The sequence below is a fragment of the Colius striatus genome, chromosome 20 (assembly GCF_028858725.1).
Source record: "Colius striatus isolate bColStr4 chromosome 20, bColStr4.1.hap1, whole genome shotgun sequence".
Classification (NCBI taxonomy): Eukaryota; Metazoa; Chordata; class Aves; order Coliiformes; family Coliidae; genus Colius; species Colius striatus.
In genome coordinates this window covers 548,091-567,860 of record NC_084778.1, presented here as the reverse complement: position 1 = coordinate 567,860, position 19,770 = coordinate 548,091, and the positions used below count along the sequence as shown (strand labels likewise).

The window sequence follows — 19,770 nt, the reverse complement described above, 5'->3', positions numbered from 1 at the left end:
TTATTCTGGATGTAGATTGAGCTTATTAAATGTTACACACAAAGTATTCATGCATGGTGAATCCAAATTGTATACTGTAAATTTACATACGTTGTCTAGAAGTACCATAGGTTTAAGAACATGGGCTGGCATTGGTCACATCAGACCTAAGAGAGCAGAAGTTGGATAATTGAAATAGGGCACTTAACTGAATAGTTGACAGTGTCGTTCTATGTCGGATAACTATACCTGTTTTTCTTTCTGCTGTCTGTTGGTGCCTGAATTGGTGACCTCATTTGGGAAAAGTTTTGTAGGGCTCTTTCAGAAATGTGTATCTATGTAACATCACTTAAGTGTGCTTAATAAATCTTCTCTAAGAATACTAGATAATAAGGCTGCAATTCAGAATCTTCTGAACCTTATATGTAATTAATGGAAATTAATGACACTCGGGAATATTTGTCATGAGACATTTGCCAAATCAACAGAATACACATGTTTTGGCCTCCTATCGCACAGGGGTTGGTATATTTATATAACTAACTGTAAACCTGAAATAAGACAACAAATCTTAGTAGCAGCTGATGTGATAAATGTATTTATTTTTATTTGGTCATTCAGTGGTTGAGCTGTGCTGTTAAACTAAGTTTAAATGGGGTTATTTTTGCTTTTTTTTTTTTAATGCTAACTTCCAGGAGGAGTTGTCCATCCCACTAGAACTTAGTGATCTGGTTTCCAGTAGAGCTTAGTCTCCCAAATGACTGCCATGGTACAGCTCACTGTTTGCTTTCCATGTGTGTTAGAGATGTGCAATTCCTGTCACACGACAGCCTCGGAGTACACTTCCTTCTCATTCCCTTGCAAGAGGTTGAGGGGTGCAAAGGTTTTTGGTTCCTTTAGTGCCTCTTTGGCAACCCTTTGGAAAATGAGGTTATACTTACCTTGACAAGACCAGGTGGCTCAAGTAGAAATGTACTGTGGTTTGCATATTGAGAAAAGTCTTGGGATATAGTATTTAAATGCTTTAAAGAAAGCACCAGATACCTTGAGATTCAAATTATAATGGCAGATACAGACTGATATGGGCTTCTAAAAGAAAAACAAGATACAACCAACAAAACAAAGCCCATCTGTGGGAATGATGCTGTCATATAACCACTTAAAACCAAACCAGTGGCCATCGCCCCGATTGGTTATTTATGGTGTTCGGTGTCTACAACTTGTAATTTGCATATCCCTGAGGCTACATATTTTGATCTAAAGTGAATGGAAATATTATAAATTAATATTTTAATCAGCATTTTTGTGACAAATTCCATTGTAGATAACTAAGAATTTCAGTACTTACAAACTAACATGGTCTTTTTAAAAAATCCACTTTAAACTTTACGTGTGATGAAGTACCAGTCTGATGTTTTTAACAGGTGAATTTGTGCTTTATTTTACTTATTTCGTTTAATACATGGCTTTTAAAGCTGTCCCTTTTAAAAAAAAGAACGCTTGAGCAACCCGGGGGGGCTGGAGAGTGTCCCAGTGTGGTGTGGGGTACAGGGGCTCGTTTCGTGCAGCCACCTCCTGAAGGATCCGTCCTCTGTGGGAGCGAGTGCGGTTCAGCTGGGTCCTGCCTCTGGAAGTGCTGGAGGAAAAGATTCTGACATGGGTTTGGGGAGACAGTGTAAGATTCAGGCCAATCTCTTAAATACAGTGATTTATGTAATTTTCAGTGTGTGTTTCTGCAGTTAAGCATGCACAAATAAAGTTGGGGTTTTTTTTTTTCATTTGTTAGCTGCTTGGACTGGAAAAATGTGCTGCTTCTTATCCTCTTTGAGAATTCCAGACACACAAGTAGTGCATCTTAAAACTCCTCAGTGCATCTGCAACTGTAAAGTAACACATCTGTTAAATTCCTGATAGGATCTATAAACTTTATTTAAGCATAAAGTAAACCGCCCTCATGTACAGAACTCATCAACAATGAGAAATTAAAGGTACCTGTGAAGTGGAAGCTGTCTACAGCATTTTTTCCCTTTAGCATACACCTCTTTAGGGGAAGTCACTAAGCAGCATTTAATTGCTTGTGTGAAACACCCTGCAAGCACTTCTGCAATGCCATTTGCAACCTTCTCCTTTGAAAAGCCGTGACTAATCTCAGGGATGGTCCTGAATGGGTCAAAAGAAAAGGCCCTGTTTAGAGGAAAAGGTGCAGGCCCTGCCCAGGAGTTGAGTTGTCAGGGTTCCCTGACTGTCTCTCCCAGATACTGTGCTGTGCTGAACTTCTTCCCTGTGCAATGTTTTCTGTCAGCTAATCCTGTGCCTTTCCTGGGACTATAAGTATAACAATGAGGTTACAAAAGAAATGTATTGGAGGGTTTCAGAAGTTCACTGCTGCTTTCTTACTTTCCTGACTAAAATTGGCTTCACCTGAAAAAAAAAACCAACTCCACGGAGACTGTGCTACCAAATGGACAGCACAGACTTTTTGGCCTGAAACCAGCCAGCCCCTCCCGTGCCACACGAACGCAGCGTGCCCAGGAGGTCTTAGGTGCATTCTGAAAAGTGCAGTGTCTGTTGTGGTCTAGGCATCATCTGGAAGTTGATGGTTTATAGCATCTTGCACTTTAGAGGATGAAAAAACCAAACCCGTCCTGCTTTTGTGTGTGGTGTGACCAATGATGTGCCCGGGGCACTAATGAAAAAGAAAAAACCAAACCTAGTTGCTAGCGAGTTGTCCGAGGGCTGTGGAGCACTGTAGTGTTTGGAAGCTTTGGCTATAGACTCACCAAGCCCAGTCTACTGACTCCGTCAGTCCCCTGCTTCTCCTCTCTGCCTCGTCCCGTTTCCTGTGAACTGCCTGATGATACCACTCTTAAATAGCTTCTGACCCGCGGGAGAGCTATTTAAAAGAAAAGTTTATACTTTGTTTTTGTAGACAGTGGTGGCTTGATGATCCTTTTAATGATTTGAATATTAAAAAACACACCTGAGTTCAGTGAAGGGCAAAGCCCTTAGAATGAGTTGTTTGCTGTCCAGCTGTACCTAGAGACGTCGGTACCGAGTCTCCAGCAAGAACACGTGCAGGGGCTGTAGGGATGAGCAGGGGCAGTGGAGGAGCTCGAGTTGGATTTACAAGTCACGACTGGACTTAACTGGCCTTTTTCTCTTTCCACTGTGTCCTGTAAGTAGCTGCTTTCTTGTCCTGCCGATCCCTCGGGCTTCCCCCAGTTTGTTCTGAAGAGACGTTAGCAAAATCCTCGCGGTTTAGAAGTTGATCCTGACATTGACATGAAGGCAAATGTCTTGATTTTTTTCTTACGAACGATGTTAAGAGGTTGAAATTTGAGACAACAGTTCCCAGACTGCAGGAGTTAACTGAAGCTATTGACACCATTTTAAAAGAAAACTTATGAAATCAGTAAAGGAATGTATATAATACTGCTCTGTGTTTTACAGTAAGATTTGTTGCTCTCAAGACTGTGTAAAACAAAATTTATTCATGTTTTCTGCATATTAAAAAAATCTTATTGTACCAATTGGTAAACTATTAAATGCATATAAAACTAGATGTGTTTTTGTTTCCTTGGATGCAAGAATTAAAACTATTTTGGAAAAAAGCTGTTGGTGTTCCCCCTTCCAGAGCCTGCTGCACCTGCTGTTTGTTCAGTCTGGTTTCATTGATGGCAGTCGCCGTTTGCCGACTCCAAGGTCTGGTTGGCTCATGTGCTGAGGGAGCTGTTCTGAGAACTGTGCTGTGTGTGGCTGGAGATGGTTGCAGACCTGTCCCAGGCCCAGGCTGTACTTGGAGCCTGGTTTGTGCAGGGCTGAGCAGCATCCCTCTGGCTGGTCCCCCCCCTCGCTACTCTGCCTTCCCCTTGATGCCTTTGTTTGGACTTCTTTGTTGGTTTAGTGTTTCGGGTTGTTTCCCTCTCACCTTGAGCTTCCCAGCAGCCCCAGTGAGAGCTGTCTGCTGCTGACAGGGCTGGGGCTCTGGCGCTGCCAGCTGCGCTCAGCAGTGAGCCCACGGGCAGCAGGGGCCGGAGCAGGCGCACCTGGCACCCAGCTCTCCCTCTGAGGTTTTGTTTCCAGTTGTCTGTCTTTCCCTTGGAGTGCTGTTCAGTTGGGTTTTTCCCGTGTTCTGGCCTTGTCTGAGTGCAGCTTGTAACTGGGTCAGTGAACCAAAGAGGCAATGTGCGTTCCTTGTCAATGGTGGAGTGAGGACATGACCTTGACCATGATGTGGGGGAGAGATTGAAACAAAGCTCCTGCTGGCCATGTCCCATGTAAGCATCTTGAACAATGTCGCTTGGTAGCAGGAAGAGAGCCGAGAGAGATTTTTGGGGGAGACTGACTTTCACTTGGGAAAAACAACTGAATTTCACTCTGTCAGAGCCAAGGGGCGAGTCCAGTACCTGGTGGAGACAAAGGTCTGAGCGTTCAGCAGAAATGCTCTTGGTGCAGGTTGAGGGGAAAGCCTCCTCTGTATTTGCAAATGCAGTACGCTTGTCAAAAAGGAGAGAGAAGGGATTTTGAACTGTAAGTTGCCAAGAGGGATCTGGGTAGTCGAAGGATTTCATTTTCCCAGCTGGAGATGCAGCGGGTGCCTTTCTGAAAGGACCTCTGTAAGCTTATGAGACGTGCCTGGCAGCTGGTTCCAGTTTCAATGCAGCACTGATGGGGATTCAAACATTTTTTGTTCAGCAGACAAGGCAGAATATGAAAAGCAATTACACATGTAAGAGTTTTGGTCAATGGTGGGCAGGTCACATGTCCAGTCCAGCAGCTTCCTGAGCAGTGCGACCACTGAACCAGCAGTGGTTTAACTGGTGGCTTGTCCTGGAAAGGAAGTCGTAGCGTTTGTTATGTGGTGTGTCTGATGATGTTAAGTGTTGGATATCTCTCTGGGAAGAAGGCAAGGAGGGTAAAAATAGTGTATTTCTGTGTGACTCCTTCAGGACTGCTGATGATTTTAATCTTTCTCTGAAATCATTTCATTTTGCTGCAGTTCTTGGGCAGCAGCGTGCAGCTGCCTGGCAGCTCCGGGAGCAGCTGAGGGGCAGTGCTTCTGCAGGACGCTTGTGCACAGGGTGTTAAATCCTGCCCGAGCCAGGCCTGGATAGGGCTGAGGTGGTGAAAAGATGGACGATGTGACCGAGGGACAAAGGTGGCCCCCCGGAGGTGAGTCCTTCTGAGGCCAGGAGCGCTGCGTTCGGTTCCTGAACGTCTGTCCTCCCCAACCCCATACGTCCTCAGCAATAGTCTTCTGCATTTGTTTTTGTTTAAGAGCTATGAAGGGAGCACCCCAGAACACTCCCACCCAAAAGTAGTAGAGAGAACTGCCCAATGTCTGTGGTCATCATGCAGTTATTGAGCAACTAATGACAGTGTTCAAGCTGCTTTGCTGTGGGGCCTTACTACTGGGATTTGCAGTCTTTGGCTTCATTTCATGTCTACAATGTTCCACCTGTGACCCTGTTGAAGAGAAGCAGCAGCTCCTCTCCTTTGAGGCAAAAGCGATTCCAAATCCTCTGTTGAGAGCAGAGGGTGGTTCCTGCTTCTTGGGGGTTGGTGCAGTGGTGGCGATTCTGGTACCAGTTCTGTTGCTGAGCTTTTGGAGTCGGTTCCTTTGTCCACAGGGGTGCATTGTTAGAGGAAATGGGCACAGAGCAGAGGCAGCATTACCCCCCAAGCCTCTGAACCGTGGGTGACCACTGCACCTGCCAAAACACTCCACGAGTTTTCAGCCCTATGTGGGTCAGTAAAACATCCTCGTGTGCACACACCAACCTTGAGCATCACTAAGAACTGTGAGCTGGGGGGAAAAGTGTGCATTGGACACAGAGAACAAATCATTGCAGGTGAAAGAAGCAATCAGTACGGTCCCAGGTTTTAAAGCCTCTGGCACATCTGTTCCTGCTCAAAAGGACAGAACTGGTGGCTCCAGGGATGGCATTGGGTAAACAGTATCCAAACTGTAAAGAAACCAGTGAAGTACCTACAATAGTTTAAAAAGCTTTTAATGGACTGAAAGACACTAGTAAAAGAAAAATCTTGTAGGAAAGATGCACTGTAGTCATTTATTGATTGCTTTCCAGGAAATTCAGAATTTTTCTAATAGGAGCAAGTTCTTTTGCAGTAAAGACTCCTGCATTGTCATCTCCAACGCTGCAGAGGCTGCTCCCCTCCTTCCCAACCCCACACCAAGTTACAGATGCCTGTAATGCAGCACAGGAAACCAAGAGTACAGAGCACAGGGACAGCACTTGTTCTCCAGAGGGTCAGTAAAAGCAGCAACGCGAAGTAGCACAGGGTACAATCCGTGACAGACAACACAAGGGAGGGGGAGAGGCCGGACTGGTCACCACAGGGGCCTGTGGAGTTGTTCTACAGCTTGAGCTATTCAGGAAAGGACATTCAACTGTGTCACCAGGCTTTGGCCTGCGGCGGCCACTGCTGACCTACTTTGTGACTAGCATGGTCACAGGAGCACATGCCCACCACCAACATCCCCGTGGGCTGTGTGAGGGGGCTGAGAGACATCTGCCAGTGCAGTAACGCCCATTGCCAGCAATGGATGCTCCCCAGCCCGTCTCAGCTCCTGTGTGCACAGGCCTGTGGGCAGTAGCCACAGCCCCAGTGCTGCCAGAAGGGTGGGCTCTATTTCAGCCCCTCCCAGAGCCCAGTGAGTTCAGGTTGTGGGAAATGCGATTCCAATCTTCTCTGTGCCTGCCAGTTGATGTCCCTCAGTGCAGTCTCTTGCCACGGAGACCACATCCCTACGTCTGCCTCCTCCCCTGTCCCCCTCGGGCTGCGCTGTGGGGCTGAGCCAGGGCAGCTCACCCCAGCTGATGCCATTCCCACTCTCTCTTAGGCACTGGGGTTTCCATTGCAGTGGAACTTTGTGCGCTTTTTTAAACATCAAGCCCTCACTCTTTGGATACGGGATCCTACGTTACTCAGCTGCAAGCAGAGCAGAGCTGGAACTGTGAGTATCGTTACAGATACATATATATATATAATCTTTCTCTCTATATCTTTACCTTGAAAATTAGAATGTGAATGTTACAAAACCCCACTGATTTGCCAAACTGCCAACCAAACGTAGAAAAATGGTTAAAGGAATCCAATGGCTATATCCTGATGTAGAAAATGCTGTACATCCCCCCACTTCCAAACACACACACACCTCACAGGCTCCAGGCATCTGAGTGATACAAATATGGCTGTGTCACTTTCCTTAGCACAGACTGGGATAGTGACTGGGGGGGGGACAAGAAATCTTTTGGCTTGGAATCCACGTTTTACACAAATACTGAGCAGTGGATGGGGCTGGGTTTGTACTGTTTCAGCAAAGCAGTGTCCTTAGTCAACATAAAAATGACCTGAGAAATGTGACATACCTCCATTCAGTCCATTTGGAATTCATATGTACAAAGTAGAACCGGGATGAGACGCACACACAGACCTCAGGCCCCGCTCCCCGGGCCAGGGCTCGCCAGGGGCACTGGCAGCACCAGCTCAGGCAGACAGATTACATTGCTCAGATTAGTTCTTTGCATTGTGTATTAATTGTACCAGTGCAATAACATTGTCAAAAAAGGAGGAGCTGCTCCAGGGGTGTCCGAGACCCTGGGTCAGATTCAGAAAAGGGTGGTTTAAACTTTTTTTTAAGCGAGGTACACATTAAGCAGAGCTCTGTGTTAAGGGGATCTCAGCAGAAGGCATGCTTGGCTCAGCCTCTTTCTCCTCCACAGCCTTGTCCTCTGGTTCTAGCTGTTCACCACTTTTTATGCTTTCCTGGAGCTGCTGCCGTCGCTGCACCTCTGCTTTAAGGTTCTCCAAGTCTTTTTGGCTGAAGGGGAAACCAGGAAGGGTAGCAAACGTTAGAGGAGCTTGGGGAATGGCATGAAACACAGGGACAAGGCAGGGTTCAATCCAGTGGGAAATGCTCTCAGCACTTGCCCTCTTCCTGCCAGCTCCCAAGCCCATCTCAGCAATACCTGAGCAGGGCTGGTGCTTGGTTTGCCACTGGCTTTAGAACCAAGAGGCACCATGATGTGACCCGGCAGAGGCAGTGAGGTTAAATGAAAAATGATACAAGTACTGTTGTTTAGAATGTCTTAAAGATGACAATGATGATAACAGGGGCCAGTATTGCCATCTTGGCTAATGTTCTTTGTGAACAAATGTTGTGGAGCTGGGGAAGGGAAACATTACAGTTCTGAAAGAGACACCCAACATTTCTGCAGTGCTTGGCCAACCAGGAGCTTTTGTAGTGCCACAAGGGCTTGCCCAGGGATCGTGCAGCACATCCCCTCACACATGCTCAGGACTGCTTTCAGGGGACCCAGCACCTTCAAAAGCAGTTTTTATGCAAAGTGGCCATTTCTGCCAACCTTTGCCCAGTGCTGCCTGAAGCAGCCCCTCGGATCACTGGAAATGCCACGCTTTGATCAGGGACTCCCAGTGCAAAGGGAAGTGTTGGGTTTATGCTGTCTCAGGAACAACAACAGTATGAAGAGAATACCTGGCTTCTAAAAGTACAACATGCAGAGGTATCACTCTACCTTAGTGGAATGAAGAGAATTCCATTGATAATGTTGAGTTGCTCCAGGACACTGGCCATACTGGGAGCTGTGAACTACAGCAGAGGGGAAAAGAGTTTTACAAGTCAAAACCCAGCCAGAACAACTCAGAGCTCCTAAGCAAGTCCAGACACCCTCACCAACAGTTCAGACAAACCTAGTGCTCCCATGACACACCAGGAACTGTAAGGTGGCATCATTGATATTTCTACCTATAGGCTGAGAAGCTGCCTCTGTATCCCAGCCAGTCACTGTGCACAGCCTCCTCCTCTCTGAGCTCTGTGGGGCTTCAGTCAAAGGCACTGATGGGTCGGTTCAAAATGCATTGGCTTTTGGGGTGTTTTTCCTCCTTTAAGTGTTGTAACAAGGGTAAAATCTTCAGCACCATTTCTGTGTTTAGCCTGTTAGCTGCACACTATTTTCCGGGCCTGACCAGTTACTCAATTGAAGGTCCTTACGCTTCACTCTGCCATAAGTTCCTCAGTCCTGTTCCCAGCTCTTGGCAGTGAGAAGAAAACACAAATACTGCCAGGGAGCACTGCCCTGCTCTGCCCTTGCTGCCTCTGTCCCTTCCCACTGCTGTGGCTGCTCTGGCAGCCCCCTCGCTGCCACAGCCGGGCTGGTGCGACCCACCACGTGCAGGGCAGAGCCCAGCAGCTGAGGGTGGCCAAGAGGGACACCCTGCTCTGCTCTGCTGCCTCCCCACGCACACAGCCCTTGGAAGGAGAACAAAGCACCCGGTGTGACATGACAGCGTCTCTTAGGATGAGGAAACTGAGGTACTTTTGGATTGAGCAACCTGCCCCCAGCCCGAGAGTCAGGGGAGGGGCAAGTTTGTGTGTGGGCAGGCCAGGCTTCACACTGTGAGCTGCCCTGTGTGCCCCTGCCTGGGTCCTGGGTGCCCTGCAAGGGTCAGCTGTGCTCAGGAGATAGCCAGAGCCCACAGACGCACTGTTCAGAAGCAGAGGGGACGAGTGCTCGCTGTGCTATGTCTGTCTGAGCCTCAGCCTTTGCAGGGACCTCCTGCTCGTGAAGGGTCTGGAACCGCCACAGCCATTGTCAGCTCCTGCCCTGGCAGCGTCTGCGTGCACACACGTGTCCCTCGGGAGCAGCTAAACACAAGTGGCAAGCACTCGTGGTTACCTTGAGGGGCATGATGTTAGCATTGGAGCCATTCTTGTAAATCTCATTCATTGTGCGTTGAAGAGCGACTGCTTGCTGAGTCAGGTATTTCAAGTACTCCGAGCTCTCTTTGGTCTTTTCGTGGTGTTCTCCAAGCTAATCAGAAAAGGGAGGGGAAAAAAATAAAGGCAGGATGTTACAGATCAGCCCAGGAGCCAAAGCAGGGAGCACTCCTAGCCTCTGCTAGCTCCACATCCTTATAGAGACCAATCAGAACTGGATTTCACCTGCCTTGGCATTCAAAAGACAAAAAACCCCTCTAGGAGCCGTATGATCAACATTACATATTTCCATCAAGTAGGAGCATGTCTGCAGGGTGCTGCAGTCCCTGGGCCAGCCCCTGCCGTCAGCCTTCAGAGGGCACTGAATCACCCTCTGCATTGCAGACGTGTTCGGGCAGACCCTGGGCTGAGGCAGAAGTTTCACTGTGCAGCAGGAGAAGGTATTGCCCACGAAAACAGCTCAACTACCAAACTTGTTTGGAGCTGGTAGAAGATGGGTGGTGCAGAAAGAGGAAAGCCCAGAGCAGGGCTCTGGCCCATGCAGCCCTGCGGCTGGCAGGAGCGGGGAGCAGGCTGGCAGGAGCACGGCCAGACTGTGCCCCAGGAGCAGCCACGTGTGCTCCAGGGCAGCAGCTGTGTCCCAGCCTGGTGCTCAGAGCTGCGTGGGACCAGCCCTTCCATGGTGTGCTAGGCAGGGGGCAGGGGAGGCAGGTGCCCCTTCAGCAGCAGCTCCCACCTGGTTCTTGTAGATGGTGTAGCCTTCCTTCTCGTGCTGCAGAGCCGAGCGGAACTCTGCCTTGCTCTCGTACACTCGGGCTACCAAGTGGTGGCTGAGGGAAGGAAAAGGGTTTAGAAGTACTTTCCTGAAGAAACATTTCTGCAGTGCAGTGAGTGTGACCAGCATAATACCAGTGTGAAAGGAGACAGACGCTGGGCCCTGAACACAGCGTCCAGGAGGCGACTTCTCCCCTGGGAACTCATGTACCACACTATTCAGGTTGGATTTTTGTTGAAATGCTGAGAGGAGACCTACAGAAGTAAAGTCTGAACTGGGGATTGTTTCCTCCTTCACCCAGGAGAGCTGAAGGCCATGGTGGTGAACTGATAGGAGGCAGCACAGCCCCAGGAACATCTCAGGGCAGGATTTGTTAGCTGGAGAAGGAAGCAGCCATAAGCCCTTAGCCTTCAAAAAAGGGCCTTTCTGTTTCTTAGCAAGCAAATGTTTCACAGAAACAACCAGCCAAACAGTGGCAGAGCTGGGACCCAAGCATCTGGGCTCTCTGGTTGGGAGAGCTGACTGGGCCTGGACTTTGCTTCCCATCTTCCTGGAATAGAGGAAGTACTTGTGCCTTTGGCAGCATTACTCTTTGGGAGGCGATGAATCTCATCAAGCATCCCAGCGCTACTAAGGGAAGGCAAGATGCCTTCTGCAGAATGCATATCCATCAGCTGCTGGAAAACAAACCAGACTCTTGTGGGTGCTTAGTAAGATTTATTTTCACCCTGATGAAGAACAGATGGGTTGTAATGTGGTGGTAGCAATTAGGAGTGGGCCACTGCTTGGTTGATAGTGAGCCAGGTTTGCATTCAAGGACAGTGCCTACAGCACTGAAGAGAAGGGGCTGTTTAGAGCAGATCCTAAACGTGCCAACCACCCGAAGCTCCCTTGGAAAGCTTCTCAGTATTTCATTAAATACAAGGCTTTATGGCAAAGGACAAAAGCAAATTATATGCTTCTCAAAGATAGCTCCCTGAGGGCTGAAACAATTAAACACGAGTGTTTAGGTGTCATCCCAGTCTCCCAGTAAAATCACGTTAGCCTCGCTCTCCAGCCTTCCCTTGCCTCTCAGTTTTTCTGCTGAGAGTCTCCAAGGACCAGGGTCATCTTGGCAGATTTTTAGGGTAACCAGCATTACAGCAGATCCCACAATTGACTTTAAGAACAAGGGATCTCTGTCTTTGGAGACAGTACAACCTCAACTCATGCAGGCCAGCAGTCCCCTGACAGCTTAGACAAGACAATCTCAGGGAATCCACCTGGACCGGATCCCTCCCAGGTGAGCACATGGTGAAGGCACCCGCTCTCCTGAGCTGTGGCCCCCTCCCCCTGTCCTGAGCAGGGCCCATCCCACCACTGGCCTCACCTCAGTGCCACTTTCAAAGACTTGGAGCCGTGGTACTTGGAGCTGATGGCCAGCGCGTTCTCCAGGAACCGCAGGGACAGGTCGTACTCCATAACCCCGTGGAGCACCAGGCCGATGTTGTTCTGCACAAAGAAGCCAAGCAAGCTTTCAGAAAGCAAACTCAACTAAGCATTTGTTGCTTCCTCAGTCCCAGGGCCACAGCAGGTACCTCTATAGCCCACAACCGTGGCAGGAGACCACTCTCCCCTGGGAGCTCAGTCCGAGGCAGACAAAGGAGAGGTGGAGAACTCTATTTTATGCAATGAGAACAGGCTAAGTCAGGAATTTGCCCAAGGATTACAGGCACTCAAACCCATGTCTCCAGTGTCCCAGTGCAGAGCTCCAGCCACAGAAGGCTGACCTTCCCAGCTGGCAGTCAAACTCTGGTTTTCCTTTCTTCTAATAGTACTGACTGGTAGAACCCAGAGAGGAAGAAGCAGTGCCTACACGTTCAAAATAAACAGCCAGCACTGTGGGCATTTTCAAAGTCAAGAGGTTCCTTGGAGATGAGAAGTTTGAAGAGTCTGAAAGATTACTTACATCTAAGAGTGCCATTTCTGGGTGATCCTCCCCAAATACCAAGAGCATGAGGTAGCGTGCACGGTACAGTAAGTTCAGTGCTGTGGAGAGCTGGCTGTTTGCAAAGCAGTACAAAGCAAGGTGCATCTGGAACAGAAGGAACCCAGCATTGGTGGGTTTTACTTACCACTCTGTAAAGCAAACTCATCGCTCTTTTCTACTCCTCCCCTCTGCTGCACACAAATAAAAAGCTCTTCCTTTATGGTTAACAAGGATTTCGACCTTCAGAAGGGTCCAGGTCTGCTGGCTGATTTGCAGCTCCACTGAGCTGTCAGGGCAGGACAGTACTGAGGAAGCTGAAGTGCAACATTTCAGTTTCTCTTCCACACCTCAAGGATGGTTTCAAAACTGACCCATATGTATGATATTCTGATTGTGGTTTTGGGGGTATTTGTTCTCTTTTCTTTGTGTTTGACATAAGCCCAGGGCAAAAGCCAGCAGAATTAATGAATGTAAATACACATTCAGGACACAACCCCCCAGCTTGTCAATGAAGTGGGACAAGTGCTGCCCAAGCAGGATGCTTGCAAATGCCAGCACCTGGGTATTTGTGTTACACAATGATAAGATACAAAACTCCTGATGAAGTGGAGAATTCTGGGAGGAACACTGCCAGGGAAGGAGAGTTGTGACTGTTCTCTAGGTGGAGAGAGGAATTAAGGCTCAGAGACTCCAGGTGCTGCTTCTCCCCCAGCACCCTGTACTCACGTATTCTTGGATGGTGTTGGGATGTTCGATGCCCAGGACCCTCTCACTCATTAGCACCGCTTTCTGCTGATTGCTTAAGGCCTAAAGAGAGCAGATGACCCAAGAGCAAGTTACACAGCACTGGGCACTTGAGCAAGCAGGCGTGAAGGAGGGACAAGAGGACTGGACAGACCCTGTCTGAGCCCCCACTTACCTCTGTATAATCTCCCATGATATAGTTGAGACGAGCTAGCAGCCTCAGGCAGGCACAGATTTCTACATGCATAGCACCATACACATTGTTGAACAAGTTTAAGGCTTCATTGATGAGCTCACAGCCCTCCTTCAAGAAACCTGGAAAAAGTAACATGCAGATCTGTGTATGTAACGTGTGTGTGTATGAAATAACCCCAGTGCTGCTGCACAAGGGCATGGGATACGCAGCCACAGGTCACTGCCTCGTGCAAGGACTAAAGCCTGGGAGAAGGAAATTACTGCCCTGCATCATCTTTGTTCATCACTGGTAACTTTCCCTCAGGATGTGTTTGAGGTGGTCCCGGAGACCAGGACTCTACCCAGAGGGGGTGTGTGGGGGCACGCAGGGGCACGGCAGGTCTGTACCTTGCTGAACCTTTGCTTGCCCGCTCTGGAAGAAGTGGAAAGCATCTGAGGCTTTGGGGTTCACATGCTTCACTACAGGGAAGATGTTGAGAATATCCTCTTCTGTGAAGGTGGGCTTGTGCCTGTTGTCAAAGTTGTATTCTTTCAGCAGTATCTGGAGGAACAGAAGAGACAGATCATCACTTTGACAGGTATTTGCAAGAGGAGAAAATGAGCCTTGAATTCCATGTGAGGCAGAACATCTCCTGTGCCACTACCTGGGGACAGTTTTGGAAGGCCACCTGTAGGTGTGCACCTATGTGTGTGTGGAACCACAGCCCAGTGCCAAGGCACAGTCCTGGAGCCCTAACAGGAACATCCAGCTCAGCTCCCCTGCCCTGCAGAGGAGTGAGCAGGCAGTGCTGTGGGGAGAGAATCCCTTGTTCTTCAGGCAAAGGCCACCCCAAAGCTTCTGCTCAGCCAAGGAGCTGCTGCTCTCAGGATGGGCAATATGTGTATGCATGTGTTTATCAGTCACTGTATGGGATGGCTCATCTTCCACGGCAGATGCACAGCAATTTTACCCTAGAAGGGAAGTGGGTGAGAAATCTTTCCCCAGGGCTAGAACCTGTATCCCAGCATTAACACCACAAAGACCTTTAGGGGCTCACACTGTGAAAAGCTGTTTCACTTAGTCGTGGTGTTTGTCAGTATAGAACATGATGGGGAAGAGAGGGAAGATGTGGGTCTTACTTGGACTCCAGTTTTGAGAGAGATTTCCCGAAGCAGGGTGATTTTCTGTAGATTATACACTTCAGCTGCTTGGTCAGCATTCTCACTGCAAAGAGCACACATGAGGTTCAGCTCTTGGGTAAGGTCCTGCTCAAGGACATCTCCCCCCAGGGTGTATCTGAAGCACAAGGTCCCTGTAGAGCTCAGTGCTGACTGCAACCCATGACTCACGGCACTGGTGGCTAAGGGTCTATTATTAAAGCTCACACAGATGCATAACAGCTCTCTTTACTCAAATCCTGCGTGTGTTCTCTTCAAAGCTCACTGCAGGGTTCAGGTGAGAGCCTGAGTGCCTAGGCAAAGAGGGAGCTGTCCCCATGGGGGCTGTCACTCATTTAGCCAATAGTCATGGTTTCTCTCTCGGGCTCCTTGGCTTGTGCTTCCAGTTTTAACACTCCCTGTCGGCATATTCCAGCAGCCTTCTCCCCCATCCCTGTTGCAGATACAGGAGAAGCTGTCCTTGTTTTTGGAACACAAGCCCCCTTCAGCTTAAATCATCATCTATATAAACAAATATCCTTGTGACTACTGTCCTTCAGCTGCTTGCCCTCTGCTCCCCCCTGCACCACTAAGGAGAGGTTTCCCTTCCTCCTCTGGTTTTCCCAGCTGCCTTTGCCTCAGAAGTTTCATCTCATTTCAAATTTCACACGTCCCCCTGCTGCTCTTTGCCTGATCCTTCCATTCCCTCAAGAGCACGAATTTATATTCAAACAAACAAGAAAAGTCAAAACACTAAATCCTATGAAAGAACAGTAAGAGCTCCAGACCTGTGGTGAGCCCTGGCCCACGTGGGGTAATTGCCTCTGCTTACCATTCAAGACTATAGTCGAAGTAGTTCTTTGCTTCTGAACAAATATTCTTCCAAAGCTCCTGAGGGGTCATGCTGGCCCATGCAGTGTTATCAGCATTTCCAAGGTTCCTGTTTTTCCTTTTCTTATTCTTTTTCTTGGACACCAGCTCATCAGCTGGAAGATGGGCAATGGGATTTGGAAAGGAGCTTAGAAAGCAATTGAGGAAGTGGCTGATGGCTGCTGATAAACCCGACAGCTCCACGCCCTACAGTGAGACACCAAAATCAGTGGTGGAGGACTCCTGCCATCACAGGGCCACTGCTCTGACCATGAGCCTCCCACACTGCAAAGTCTGCCAGGAGAGGGAGAGGAAGGCAATATTTGCAAGTGGAACTAGCACAGAATTAGGTGGGTACTGGAGATAAGGATCTTCCTACTCACACACACAAATACACAGTTCCATTTCAGACTGCTACCTGGGACAGAGAAACTAGAGTGGAAAGGTGTTGACACTGGAAGGAAGCCAGGCACATTGCTGTGCTGTATACAGGCAGGGATGAGGATGCACTGGTGTTCATGATACTAAAAAAGCTTCTTAGAAGTGCAAAACCAACACTGTTACAGAGGAAAAGGTATTACAAGGAAAACAAGCTGAGATTACTCTGAGGAAGCTATCTTCAAGTAGGGACTTGTTTTCCCTTACACACAAGCCAGTACCTATTTTAGCACTAATGAGATTGTACTTCCTGTTGCTAAGCAACCCCCATGAGCTGCCTAATGAGAGAAGAGACTCAAACAGCTCTCTATTTCTGGAGAAAAGTCATTAGAGAGGACACAGAAGGCAAGAGGTCAGACTGCGGCTCATACCTGGAGGTACGTCTTGAAGATGTGTTTAGCCGATCGAGTGATCAATTCACTGATTCCTATTTTCTACCCAAAGGAACAAAGAACAGAGACTAAGAGTCAGTTGGAACAACAGTGAGAAATACAGTTTCCAAAGTGAGCTGTTACCAGGATCTGCAGGTCTTCTGCAGTCCTTACCCTGCAGCACCGCTGCTTTGCATTTGACATCACTCCTGGAGCTGGAGAGGAGCCCCTGCAGAGCCGCCACATGGGGCACAGCTCAGCTCTGACACTGCTCCCAGGAGCTGCTCCTGGGCAGCCACACTCACAGCACCCTCCAGTTGGAGCCAAAGCCCCAACAAAACTTGGAGGCTTAAAAAAATGCATGGCCTAAAGCGCAGCTGTGTTACCTGCTGTTGCATTTGGGAATCCCTGAGGCACTTCTCCATGCCAAAGGACAGTCAAACCCCCAACATTAGGAAAGCCAGTAAGGATTTGGGAGCAAAACTCCTCATCCACCACTTGCAGGTGCTTTGTCCTTCTCCCTCCTCTCTCTTTGAAGCTGTTTACTTTTACACAAACTATTGGCCAAGTTGGAAGCTGTATAGGGCAAATTATGCCAGAGGCAGTTTTAACTGACAGCCTGAAATGAAGCCTGATGCTTACAAAGATGTGATCCAGCTGAGCACGACCCGGGGTCTTGGTGATGAAGCCGATGACTTTGCCCAGGTAGCGCATGTTGATGCCGCGCTGGTGCATGGCCTCTGCCAAGGTCGCGCCGTCCATCGGCAGCACCGTGTGATCCAGGCAGTCCTTGACCTGTGGGGCACAGGCACAGCTCCCTCACTGACAGCAGGCACAGAGGGAAGAGCCTCCACTTTAAATACATAAACAACGTGACTGGAGAGGGAACGAGGCTCAGGCAGCGAGAACCACCTTCCGTTTGGCGTGGCTCATTGAACTAGGCATGTGGAACTAGCAGGCTGACCCTTCCTCCAGGGCCTCACAGTCGCTAACTAAAAACATTTCCAATTAAAAGGCTACAAGGAATTGTGCACACTCAGCTGATAAAGGGAGATGGCACTTGCAAGTGTTGCAGTGCTGATAACAGCCCCTCCATTCACGTCATGGAGTGGCACCAGTTGCTGTCTGATAGCAGCGTGTGGAGCTCTGCCTGCTCACAGCTGCTGGCCAGCAGCTTGCCCACACACACGCTCATGCAGCATTTTGAGTTTATAAACCAGTCTATCGACTATCTTGTACAACAGAAGTCACCAAGCCCTTTTTTCTGATTCACTCCCCTCTTTTTTCATTTAAAGGCTGAATAGCTGGTCTCAAAGGTTATGCTGACTACAAAACTAGTGGTTCTAGAGTGAGGAAGAAACTTTCCAGCAAGGAAAATCCCCTCCTACACTCCTGAACCTCTTGGAATGGAGATCATCCCTTCTGTCCTCCTGGTTGCAAGCACCAGCTGTAACATTTGCATTAGCAGTCAATTCAGAGTGTCTTTAGAAGGGAAAAGGTGTTTCTTTCTCTATCCAGGTGAATGGGGGATCATCCAAAATCCTTGAGATATTACAGAGGGAGTTTTTACAGTAGATATTAAGAACAATTTCCCAGTTCACTCTGAATGGTTTGTCACCAACTGAGTCACAGTCAGGGTCAGGTAATACAGTAAGTTGTGCCCAGGGCCAGGGAGAGTGACTTACGTGGTCTTTAGTGCCCCAAACTCTTAGCAATAGCTGTTAATTACCAGTGACAACATTTCTTTGTTGGATTGAAGTAGGAAAATTGTGCCATGATGTAAGACAGGGAATGGAAAGCCCCTCCTGCCAGGAGTGACAGTGCTGCTGGTGCTCAGGTCCTTACCAAACCTGGGATCTGACACGACAGCAGGAACGCAGCAGCATCCTTCAGCAGCTGCTTCTGATCCTGCACCTCGTCCTTGCTGGACTCAGGGAAACGAACACCTAGGAGGGGAAAAGAGAAAAACATCAAAGCCATCAGCTCAGAGAGGGACCAAGTCCTATACAGAAAGTGTAGAGTAAGAGCAGGTAAATAGTTAAAAAGGTTCTATCTCCCTGGAATTAAAGATGCTCCTTCAAAAGCCTCATCTACTCTACAACAGGTTTCAATGGCAGGAGCATCAGCTGCTCTGTGTGGCTGGTTAATGGCTGTGCTGCTTCCATCCACCCATTCATTCTTCATGCAGCTTTTAAATGCCTCAATCCTGCTCTTTGCTCCACTCTACCTATTGCAAAGTGCTGTGTGCAGTACTGCAAGAGCCAGCTGGCCACACTGAGTGGGAAGGCTCCAGCAGATGCCCCAGCAAATACTGCAAGTGCTACAAACTCAAGAGCTTTTTGCCTTTGCACACCAAAATTACAATTAGGTTTTCAGTTCTGTTGGTGCCAAAGCACTGATCCTGACCAGCCTTGGGAGATGGCTCAAAGGGATCCTTGGGGATATTTCAAAGCACGTGTTCCTTCTGACACATTTATTCCAAGCTACATTATTTAACTGCATGGCCATGCAACATGCACACATGCAGCTTTGGTACCTACTCCCAGCAACACCCTTAGAGATTCTGTATTTCCAAATAACAAATCCTGATCCAGCCATGGAAGGCCACATACAACCTGTGACTGATGCATCTGACAGGGCACTGTGACCTGCTTACTGTGATGTTACTGGAACAAGCCCTGCCCTCCATGAAGGATGCAACATCAGCCTTTCAACTGCAACTGCTGTTTTTTTGTGTAAACCACTACATTAGGATTGAAATTCCTTCCCCCCTCCCTTCTCCTCATGTGTTCTGGCAGCTGGGATGCTGCAGAATCACAGAAGATTCTTGGCAGCACTCTGCAGACTCCCCAGGGCACAGCAGTGGGAGAGCTCGCTGCCTGCACTGGGTACTTCAAGCACTGCAATCAATTACACTTCTTTCTCTTTTCTGTATCTTTGTGCTTCATGGGGAGTCCTGCACCATGCTCAGCCAGCCAAACAGCTGCAACATGCTGAGCTACAGAGCACCATTTTCTGCCTGGAGCTGGCTGGTGCAGGAGCAATCTGGAGAGCTGACCCCAGCCCTTTGTGCACCTACCTGGTGAGAAGATATCTGGGTTAAACCGAATGTCAAATGAGGTGTCGCTAATGGAGCCTACGGCCTTGCAAGCATTTCGAATCACTTCTCTGCTTTTGGGATCCACTGGAGCAGGAAGAAAGACAGGATACAAATGAATGGATTTCAGAAAATGACAAGGCCAGCTACTAAATTGTTGTTCCTACAGGCAGGTGGCATGTTCTGCAGAAAGGCATTACACAAAACAACCAGTCTGAAGGTACTTGGAAAGGAGGATGGCTGCAAAACACAAAGCCTGAATGAGGGCACATAAGATGACCCAGAAAACTCATGGCCCTCCCCCTGCCCCAGCGCAGATCCTCAGAAATCCCAAGCTGTGTGTGCATTGCAACACTTCCCACCCTGCACAGCTCCACACTGGGCAGCACAGCCCCTCGCTCCTGCCCCTGGGCTTGCTGCAGAGCCACTGTG

The 19,770-nt window shown here is 48.6% G+C and overlaps 1 protein-coding gene across 3 annotated transcripts in view; it reads right to left on the bottom strand.

Moving 5' to 3' along the window:
* Nucleotides 1-6,022: 6,022 nt before the first annotated feature.
* Nucleotides 6,023-19,770, bottom strand: part of CLUH (clustered mitochondria homolog) — a 34,504-nt gene continuing 20,756 nt past the window's right edge. For all 3 annotated transcript variants that reach the window (XM_062012116.1, XM_062012118.1, XM_062012117.1), the window contains exons 12-26: nucleotides 19,321-19,425; nucleotides 18,087-18,187; nucleotides 16,884-17,036; nucleotides 16,242-16,304; nucleotides 15,395-15,639; nucleotides 14,545-14,629; nucleotides 13,813-13,966; nucleotides 13,406-13,545; nucleotides 13,213-13,293; nucleotides 12,466-12,591; nucleotides 11,887-12,008; nucleotides 10,479-10,572; nucleotides 9,702-9,836; nucleotides 8,541-8,614; nucleotides 6,023-7,825 (exon numbers count right to left, since the gene is read on the bottom strand). In XM_062012116.1, the coding sequence (XP_061868100.1) occupies nucleotides 7,657-7,825; nucleotides 8,541-8,614; nucleotides 9,702-9,836; nucleotides 10,479-10,572; nucleotides 11,887-12,008; nucleotides 12,466-12,591; nucleotides 13,213-13,293; nucleotides 13,406-13,545; nucleotides 13,813-13,966; nucleotides 14,545-14,629; nucleotides 15,395-15,639; nucleotides 16,242-16,304; nucleotides 16,884-17,036; nucleotides 18,087-18,187; nucleotides 19,321-19,425 (1,847 nt within the window). In that variant the 3' untranslated portion in view covers nucleotides 6,023-7,656. The remainder of the gene's footprint in view (nucleotides 7,826-8,540; nucleotides 8,615-9,701; nucleotides 9,837-10,478; nucleotides 10,573-11,886; nucleotides 12,009-12,465; nucleotides 12,592-13,212; nucleotides 13,294-13,405; nucleotides 13,546-13,812; nucleotides 13,967-14,544; nucleotides 14,630-15,394; nucleotides 15,640-16,241; nucleotides 16,305-16,883; nucleotides 17,037-18,086; nucleotides 18,188-19,320; nucleotides 19,426-19,770) is intronic.